General features: G+C 39.8%; 1 protein-coding gene across 1 annotated transcript in view; it reads left to right on the forward strand.

Moving 5' to 3' along the window:
• LOC118405619 (gamma-aminobutyric acid type B receptor subunit 2-like) overlaps positions 1 to 10505 on the forward strand; it is a 40252-nt gene that overhangs the window by 26546 nt on the left and 3201 nt on the right. Inside the window, exons 3-15 of the mRNA XM_035805173.1 lie at positions 393 to 563; positions 1067 to 1171; positions 1371 to 1436; positions 1882 to 2064; positions 2991 to 3227; positions 4178 to 4238; positions 4733 to 4807; positions 5116 to 5266; positions 6496 to 6628; positions 6865 to 7095; positions 7557 to 7658; positions 8525 to 8749; positions 9573 to 9740. Coding sequence (XP_035661066.1) covers positions 393 to 563; positions 1067 to 1171; positions 1371 to 1436; positions 1882 to 2064; positions 2991 to 3227; positions 4178 to 4238; positions 4733 to 4807; positions 5116 to 5266; positions 6496 to 6628; positions 6865 to 7095; positions 7557 to 7658; positions 8525 to 8749; positions 9573 to 9740 — 1908 coding nt within the window. The remainder of the gene's footprint in view (positions 1 to 392; positions 564 to 1066; positions 1172 to 1370; positions 1437 to 1881; positions 2065 to 2990; positions 3228 to 4177; positions 4239 to 4732; positions 4808 to 5115; positions 5267 to 6495; positions 6629 to 6864; positions 7096 to 7556; positions 7659 to 8524; positions 8750 to 9572; positions 9741 to 10505) is intronic.

The raw sequence follows: 10505 nt of genomic DNA on the forward strand, positions 1-10505 counted from the left end.
TATTATTTTCAGTGTGATTTTGTCCGGGTCCAAAGTTAGTCCCACATAACCCTAGGATGGCATGTGAGAGTGGAGCATTGTAAGTCTGTGATAGACATGGTTGTGTTATATTATGTCCACAAATGTACAAAACGTCAAGAGTATATGAGATCGAAAATCCAGTAGGCTACCCTACGGCCTAGCATATTAGTTGCAGTCGTATCAGTAGTTTCCATAGGGCCTAGAATGTTAGTTGTAATTGTATCAGTACTTTTCATCTCTTGTTTACATATTGGAGGAAGAGAGTCATGGCTATCCGTGCAACCGGCACGCCCAGATGATGATGATGTTAGCAAACTACATCAATTGTTTATTCCTTTATTTTTTATTTCCTTTTTTTCCCTTTTCTCTAGCTGTCTTATGATGTAACGTCGCCAGAGTTCTCCGACAGAGAAAAGTACCCGACGTTCTTTCGGACGGTGCCCTCTGACCTGGACTTTAACCCCGCCAGAGTGAGGCTGCTCAGGCACTTCAACTGGACACGTGTGGCGACACTGTACCAAGATGAGACCAATTTGGCAATAGTAAGAAAAAATTGTATTTTCATGTTTCCTGAGATGTAAACATATTGTTTTTACTGGTGTGTTCCTTTTCTCCTCTCTTCTTCTTCTTCTGTGATGGACAAATCACAGCTTAGAACTGCTTGTGACAGCATGTTAGCTGTTCCAGGAAATAGGGAGAAAATGTTAGTTGTTCCAGCAAGTAGGAACAATTGCACGTTTGCAATAGCAAAACCTATTATGGTCAAAACCTTTGTCACTTTGGTAAAAGGCAAATCACTGGGAGGGAAATATCCTGCAATTTCTCGAATAATATTGTCTTTTTAGATTCAACAAAAAATGGTATCGACCTTAATAATCATTTTGTTCCATGCGGCGACGACTTGGTATACATGTGTTTATATATATTTCGATTAAAAATATTCAATACTATATTTTAATAGATTGATGATATGTTAATACACAGTTTCTATCTGATATATATTGATTGATATGGTGCAGTTTCACTAAATGACGTGTTTTTCCAGGTTCACAGCCAACTAGAAAGCTCCCTTGTGAAGGCTGGGATGAACTTTACAGCACAAGGGTTTGTGGACGCAGAATCCGTACGGCGGCGTATGAAACAAATTAAGGTGATTATGATAACTATTACGAAGCATCACAATTAAAGTAAAATAGTATGGATATTTTCTACCTTATTAGTCTCTAAACACGTGAGAGTAAAGATAAACGTTTGAAAAATTGCTCAAGGCCTAGGGTTAAAGAGTTAAGAAAATGTCTCGACAAATTCCTTAATGAAATATTCCTGTTTTTTAACTTTCCTTGCTACAGGAATCTGACGCTAGAATCATTTTGGGTCTCTTCGATGAAAGGATGGCAAGACATGTCTTCTGTGAGGTACAGTTATGAATATTACACTACTATTGTATTTTCTAAACATCTTTTTCTGTCACATTTCTTCGTACTGATATAGGGCTACACTTTCGGTTTAAATTCATTGTCTTTTTACCCTACATGAAATGATGTAAAAAAAACTTATAGTCAACAATGATACTGTGCATGTCAAGAACTTTAGACAACATACATTGAAAAAAAAGTACTTAACAAGTTTAAGCAATTTTACCCACAAACCAATGAAAATATATGCTATATTAATGTAAAATAATTTCTATTTTATTGGCACTGCAAAAGCACAATGAAGTGAGCAGTATTGCTTATATTAGGTGCTATCGGTTGAACAAATGCATACACACATCTTACGGCTAAACATTTTTAAGATATCCTTGCTGCATTGTATGTTTACACAATTGACATATTTTGTCATCAATTCTAAATTCCTTAGGCTTACAAACTGAACCTGTACGGAAAGCGGTACGCCTGGATACTTAACGGCCCGTACAGCAGCAGGTGGTGGAACAGAACTGCGGACTGCACCCGGGACCAGATGCGGAAGGCTGTGGAGGGGGCGCTGATTTCGAACTTCCTGGAACGTAGTACGAGTAACCACAGGACCATTTCCGGGAAGGTATATATTGAATGAAGGACCTTTATTGTACATTCATGCCTCGACAGGCTATGTACAGGTCACTGATAACAGACATGACTGATAACAGAATAACAAACATATGAAAAAACAACAGGATACAATTACAATTTAACTAGTTGAAGGTACTAAGCTAACAGGATGGTCGACATCTTCTCGCTTCTTTGTACAGGTGTAGATATAAGAGCAGATAATATTTGATATACAGGGTTTGTCTAGGCGCATCAAAAATAGAAATTTATCCGTTGCATTAAAATGTTCAAAATATGGGAACTCTTTTCTGATATATTCATAAAGCTCAATCCTTTCATAATGGTACAATTTACAGTGTAAAATAGACAAAATAGTCAAATAGTCATCTCATTGCTTGAGTGCGGCACCACTGTGTACTGTATGTCATTTTTGTTGTGATAAAGAATAGTCACCCAAAGACTTTGGGGACTCTGTTGTAACGTCTTATATGATTTTGCGAACAAATTGTGTCATATATTATATCCTTAATGTGATCGAATGTAATGTAATAGGTACTTTATACTTTTAGAACTACCACATAGGTTTTCTTGAGGAAGAAGCTTTTCTTAATAAAGTGCAATTACAGTGGTTGCTTTGTTTTCTGAAAGATTCCAATTCAGTTTAGTTTACTAAAACCAACCTGTATGCTACAATATACACTGAAATAACATGAAATTAGTTGATCATTACAATATAGCGCTGCATGCACAATACATCAATGCAATGAAATACTATTCAACAGACCAAGAGATAAGATTGACAACATGTGCTTAAAAATTAGCGGTATTGACATCGAGATTATCCAAACGCGGTTTAAGTTTGTGGTTATTTGGGGAATAGGATCGTTGTTGAAATATCCTATATGTAAAGGCAAATGTTTCTGTTATTGTATACAGACGCCAGCAGAATACGAACGGCAGTACCACCAGCGAGTGTCAGGCAAAAGGACCAACCCTTTCCACGGGTACGCCTATGATGGCGTGTGGGTGATCGCTCTGGCTCTAGACAAGGTTTTGAGACAGTTACAACAGGAAGGAAACGTGCCACGCGTTAAACTGACCTACGAGAGACAAGAAGACATGAAGGTTTTCATGTTTGACGCAGTTAAGGAGACGGACTTTCAAGGAGTAACGGTATGTAAACGTCTTATCCTAGCCCTAAATAAAAGACAATGCAACGGCTTTTCTTATGGCTTCCAAAACCATTTAGTTTTTCATTACGGCATTGGGTATAACGATAAATCAACTCAAAGAAATCTATCTAGCTATGACAGTTTTAAAACGTTACCTTACCCAGTGGCAAATTTGCAAATCTTGGCACATCTACACAACAATCTCAATGTACTTGTTGTCCATTGGCACACTTTAGACAGATTAGCCTAGAGACTCGGTGAACGTAGCACCATCGTCAAGTTAGTAACTTCGTACTAAGTGCCTTTCCCAAGAGCACAGAATCAGAGCACGCCAATGCTTTCATTGACGATTTCATATATCGAGTTTGTCCAAATGTCAAATAAGGCTCACAACACCATATATTATATAGTCCCAAGAAACCCAATCAAGGCTTTGAAGAGTATCCATTTGTGGTTCAATTCCAATCTAAAAGACATGAAGTTGGCAATAGTTCCACACATCGTGACCTCCATTTTACGGCATTGACGTCACAACTCTCGCGAGACTTCACCGTCTGGTGAACTCATGCAGCTTCCCCTTCGGGAAGGGATGCTTCCAGGAAACCGGAAACGTCTTAGCTTCGCAGAAAGCTTTGTTATCCTCCAGGACTTGACATGTTTGACAGCATTACTACTTGGTGTCATTTCTTAGCCAGAGCTAGTCCCAGTACGAACTGTAAAAGCTTGTATAATCGCCCAAGTACCTTAAAACGTGACTAGGTACAGTCGTTTATAGGCAGGCATGTCCAGTACAGGGACATACATAGAAATGATACAGCAGTATTTCATATTTCCAAAAATAACAACAACCTTGAACATATCTTTTTAAAAGATTAACTTTTCTTCCTAATGTTTAAGTGTATGTCAACTTGAGTTGAAGTGGGATGACAAGTGTCTTTTCTTCGTCTTCAGGGAAAAGTACGATTCAAAGACGGTGATAGACTTGGAACAATCCTGTATGAGCAGATTCAAGGTAAATGTTAAGATAAGTTTATGTATACTTGAATGTAAGTTCATCTGTGACGGTAGTTAACATAATGATACAATTTTTAAGACTTTATATCCGTACACAAAATAAAGCGCTTACCAACAAGCTTTCGATCAGTCCTCTGACTCTTCTCAAGTTGTAATGACCCAAAACCTAAGTCGCACTTCCGGAACAGAGGTGTGACGTCAGTAAAGGGTCAAAGGTGCTTGACAAAGGTGCTTGACAGACGGGGGCCGATACCGACTGTCATTGACTGAATTGTATCAATAAGTTTATGTACATGTAGCTTTGAGATGAATGCATTAATTCCAGTCCCCGGATAAGTTACAGAAAACACTATACCTGTCCCGTGAGATGAGTGTTATAGATGCTAACATCCCTGTCCTTGGTGCTGAATGAGTCATTCAGACAGTATCATTCAAAAGCACAAGTCTGCGCTCTTTGTGGCCCGTTCGTAATACGCTATTCTGTTCTTTCAGAAGGTTCAGAGGTTCGAGTGGGAGAATACTTTGCAGAAAATGACTCCATTGCTCTTCACAGTGTGCAATGGCAAGGTAAGACTCTGGCAAAAACTTAGTTAAATTTAACTATACATGTTCACACATGTTTATACCTTGCTGCTCATCATGCTTGCATCTTTAATATTGTCTGATTAAACACTTGAGGAAAGAATACTTTTCTAGAGAATACGATCTATACAATATGCACATGTGTAAAACATTTGATATTAGAAACTGCAGTGTAGTTACACCTGGAATATCGATACATACTATGAACGTGCCTGCTTCTGTTTGATTATGGCTATAGCTATCCAATATCCTTGCACCTTTCCCTATCGGTAAAATATGCGTACCGCACATAGGTGATAACCCACCACGTGATAAGACCCTGCGTGTGGAAGAGCTAAGAAGAGTACCACTGGCCCTGTACATCATGATCAGTGTCATGGCAATGTTGGGAATCTTCATGGCTATCGTATTCCTTTTCTTCAACATCAAGTACAGGAATCAAAGGTAGGAAATTCCCAGTATGCGTAGTAAATGCTCAGTTGTTTAATCCTTATGAAAGTTGTCAGCTTGCGTATTGGGGCTTGGCTTAAACCCTAGATCTAGAGAATCTTCCAGACACGCTGACAATATGTCCTTTGGGAAGGCACTTAAGACGACTTCCCTCACTTCATTGAAGTGAAAATGGAGTTGAGCGTAAAATGGAGTCCCTGCGTTTGAGCTCGAGAACAGCCACACCTCCAGCACGTGAAAGAAACCATCATTCTTCTCTAAAAGAGTAGGGGTCCTTCCCTGTCTGAGTGGATCAAATAAATCTGTCTGGATATGCAGCTTGTATTCTTCTGTATAAACCTGGTGCGTTACGCCATGCATGAGGCAGCCAACAAAACCGTATAGCAAGACTATGTGTGCATAAGTAGTCTAGCTTGAGTTAGGTCACTTATTTATCTATTTATTAGGATTCTCCATATACGATGACAATGGAGGGTATGGCGAAACAGGTATGAAAGGTCACCCTTACGGGGTGACATACCCTTTCGCTGGCTAATTACAAGACGGGGATGCGCCAGGTCTCCCATCCGGGTGATTTGAAGTGAATCACCAACTCCAGACAGAAGGGTTTGCTCCATCTCACACCGCACCATCGCACGTGTGGGGGTTCTTTAACGTGCATGGGGTGTGACTCTCCCCATACACGGGACCTCCATTTAACGTCATCATCAGCTGTCGCATATGGTTCTTGCTAAAAATTTTCAAGTCCGCTTTGACAGCTGAACGGCTGGTTGGCGCCCTGAAACAAGTCCCCGTGGCTAGCTGCACTGTCTACGGCGTTACAGTAGCAACTCTGATGAATGCTTTCGGATCGGCCAGACATTGGTTACTAGACATTCTAGCGGAAATATATACATTTCCGTTTCGATGCCTCATCTTTTATACTGCGAATGACACCTTGTTCATCTTTCCCTTTTCGCGAGTGCATACTCTTAATGTTGTTATTATATTTAAAAAGCTGTTCATGATTTATTTGCAGTTTGATACATCTTTTGTTCGCTGATGTTGAATTAATTTTGACATGTTTCAATAATTTTGTGGTTTGTTCACCATAGGCATATACAGTCAGTAACGTTTCCTTTATAATTTTTTTTTTACTTCAAAATTCAAAATAAGCAATGCTGCCATGGCTGCACAAGTATTTGAAGACTTAAGAAATTGAATGTTTGATTTCCCCCGTATAGGTTTGTTAAGATGTCCAGTCCATATCTGAACACTCTCATCATAGTGGGCTGTATCTTCATCTACCTGTTTGTGTGTCTGCTTGGTCTGGACGGCGCGCTGATCTCAGAGACTACATTTGAAGGACTATGTACGGTAAGTACAGGTCACTAAACATTGCATTCAACACGCACTCTTAAGTATGAATTTTACGTAGATCTCATAAATTCATTTTCGTTATATTTTTCATTGAAAAATTGATGTTGAATTAATAAATTGAGACATGTATCTGTTGCTAAATCTTCCGGCGGAGTTTAAAACAAACTGAAAGATTTGTCCATCTCAGACTCTACGCATATGGTAATGACTGTACCATCAATCGTATCCGCTAGGTGCGCACTTGGATGCTGACCGTGGGCTTCACCCTTGCGTTTGGGGCCATGTTCAGTAAGACCTGGAGAGTCCACGTCATCTTCACCAACACCAAGATGAAGAAAATGGCCATCAAGGATGTGAAACTGTTCGGCATCGTGGCCGTGCTTCTCCTGATGGACATCGTGATTCTCACTACGTGGCAGGTCGTTGACCCCCTACAGAGAGGCCTGCAAACGTTTCCCGCAGAGGTTCGTTATCTTGATAATATCATAAAAATGCTACATAGAAATATTAATATCTTTCGGTCATACAATATGAGGGGTAGTACATGTAGCACTGCTAGCTATAAAAGTAGAAATAGCACTACACTCCGTAAAAGGATACATATTAGCCTCCCCTGTATTTGTGTCTGCAAAAACATCAAGTCGATTGAGTATATCTTTTTAGCTGATTTCTTCAAATCGCTTCATTAAGTTAGACTTTTGAATACTGCACACTACCAATCACGTTCATTTATGTCTTGCATGCCAAAACACCACCTAGCGATTGAACCGTGTATATCCTGGCATTTGAAAGCCGCCAAAATTTTCAAAGAAAAGACAATGATAGTGTAACCATAACGTTCAAAACCTTGTAGATTTCAAAGATTTGGCATGTTCACCATACCTTGTAATAACACAATATGGATTGTATTCTTTATCATATCCAGCCTGGAAGGGAAGTTACCGTTGTGCCAGTGTTGGAGCATTGTGACAGCAACAACTTCACCCTATGGCTGGCTGTGATCTTTGTTTACAAGGGACTTCTACTGGTATGGTTCTGTGATTCACAATACATAATTATAAATTTATTAGCTTTACCAGAAGATTATGTTTTATTGTGCCGTGGTGGAGTCGCTGTGGTTGTATGTTTGTTTGTAATGAATATGTAAATAGCATAGTCAAAAAGCTAATAATGGACCTTCATGATACCTGGCTGGTGGGTAGGTATCGGGGGAACAGTCCGATATTGGGCCCCATTGCGGCTATCTATAGTACTGCAGCAGGCTATGCATCTATATCTATGTTTACAAAATACGCACATCGGAGATTTTGAATGTAAAATGACGCTGTAACTTTGTAGATCATACATTTCCTCCTGTAAATGAATGCAAGCTTTCAAACATGTGTACATATTTTTCAGCTTCCTGCTTATGTTCAAAGCCCTATACACCTTTCTCACGCGGCGGCCATGACAGATCTAAGACGAGTTCAATGAGGCAAACAAAAGACTGTCCATCATAATTAGCAGTTCAACCAATGATGGCCTACCAATTAGGAAAGTGACCAATAAGAGATTTGGCTGCATGTCTGTCAAATATTTGCATTATTATGTTTTTATTTTGCATCTCTTAAGGGGCTATGGGGTCAGTCTACGCTACTCTAAATTGATACATCTTTCGGTGCATAACACTAGTTATAATATTTATTATTTGATCTTATATTGTGAAAATTTGTGTGGTTTTGGGGAAATCTAAATAGGAGCTTATTTTAGAAATAAGTTTTGTCTGTTTGCCTCATTGACCTCGTCTTCGATCTAACATGGCCGCTGCGTGAGAAAGGTGTATAGCTAGCTGCTTACAGCTATCCGTCTTCCTTTTCCTTTGTAAATTTACAACGTCTTCAAATTTCATCTTAGATATTTAGATGTTTCCTGGCCTGGGAGACACGCCACGTGAACATCCCGGCTCTGAACGACAGCAAGTACATCGGCATGAGCGTGTACAATGTCGTCATCATGTGCGTCATCGGAGCCGGGATCTCATTCGTCATCAAGGATCGCCAGAACGAGGCTTTCGTGCTGACGTCACTCTTCATCATCCTCTGTACTACCATCACTCTGTGCTTGGTGTTTGTGCCTAAGGTTAGCAAAATACCGATTGCTTTAAGCTATTCACTGGTCTTTACTGGTAAAGCGTTTACATTCATACAGGGAATGTTTTATGCAATGTTTACAATGGTGTCCCAAACGCGCAGGGAGTATAATATCTGTAAAAACAACCAAACATGAAACAAATTATGGGTTTTAAGTTAGGTTTGAAAAATGGAAAATTACAAGCGCATTCTCAGTTTTATTCTAGTTAGTGAACTGCAAGCTCAATTTCATATGTACAAACCATTTGCTACCCCCCAAAAAAGACGTTTGCGGCTCTTTAGCTTTAGAACCGGTGCTTAGATGCTGAATATTTGGCTTTTCTTCAAATAGAAAGGAAACAGAACTAGACATCAACTTCCCCCTTCATATGGGGATAATGACTAACCACCTCCGTAAACATACGAACACGTGATTCCGGCAAAGGGGCACATGGCCAGAAGTCGGTATCGACCCTCGTCTCTGTTGATAGAGTAGTTCTTGATACAAACAATGCCTTTTTTTTAAATCTATTTTTATCTATTTATTTATTTCAGCACATATACAACAATTAAAAACAAATGATAAATAGATTGAAAAGAAAACATGCAGGGGGAACAGAAGCCTGAGTGTGCAGCTTTTCATGGCCCCCTTTGCCTTCTAATTCTAATTCTAACTCTAACTCCTATATATATGCATTGCCGCCCTCGTATTGAAGGTTTTAACTGGTTTCACCCTGGTTTCGCACCCTGGACAACGGTAGTAACATCCATATCCGGAACCCTGGCGCATTGTATCATGGGAAGTGTGAAAAAGGTCTATGTTTTACCCACAGCTAGTGACCATGAGAAACATGGCGGCCGAGGAGCGGACCAAGTTCAAGTGCATGCTGACCAGACGCTCGGGGTCAAAGGGCACGGACTCCGACAAACAGATGTCAGCCGCAGAGAAGACCAGAAGACTCCTCATCGAGAACTACAAACTCAAGAAAACACTACAAGACGTAAGGGTCTTAGATACTAAGAATACTCGGCACCAACATAGTCTTGTGCAGCTCGTGCTTAGCAAAAATGGAATATTTAGCCTTGAGACGAATATCTATTTTGACAGGGCCAATATCCATTGTAGGAAATATCTAGATTATTTAGAATCTGGATACATCTACTAACGAAGAAACTGATTAGAAATGATGATAATTAAAGACTGTAGCGTAATCAAATATCATCTTATGATAGAATGATACAGCAACCTTGATTTATGCAATTGTTGGTAACGTCAACATTATGATATGATAAAAAAAGCACTATACTTTAACAGGAACCAGTACTATGTTGATACCTTTACATAAGGCCCAACTGACCATTGTATTGCTTATGTGTTTGTCCGCCTTATCTTTTGTCGACTCTCAAATATCAGCCACACTGTTAGCCTGGATACCATACCCCAACCTCAAAAATATCTTTTGTGTTGGGGTCTGGCAGGATGGCTGTAGAAATGTTTTCGAAGGCCCTTTATCAGAGGGAGGAGAACCTAGGATTTATGACCACTCAAACCACAGGTAGCCAGCTACAACACACCACAGTTGGTCAGCAGGCTATCACAGTAGCGAATCAGGTACTTGGTGGCCACTGTTATGGATTCAAAAAATACAGTTGGGGGTCTTAGACCAATCATGGTAGGGGTGTAATTACCTCCTGGTGATCCTGTGTTGTCTATTGGTGGAATTTTTTGCCCACTATAACGGCAAATTGAGAAGAAGGCTATCCAT

The sequence above is a fragment of the Branchiostoma floridae genome, chromosome 18 (assembly GCF_000003815.2).
Source record: "Branchiostoma floridae strain S238N-H82 chromosome 18, Bfl_VNyyK, whole genome shotgun sequence".
Taxonomy (NCBI): Eukaryota; Metazoa; Chordata; class Leptocardii; order Amphioxiformes; family Branchiostomatidae; genus Branchiostoma; species Branchiostoma floridae.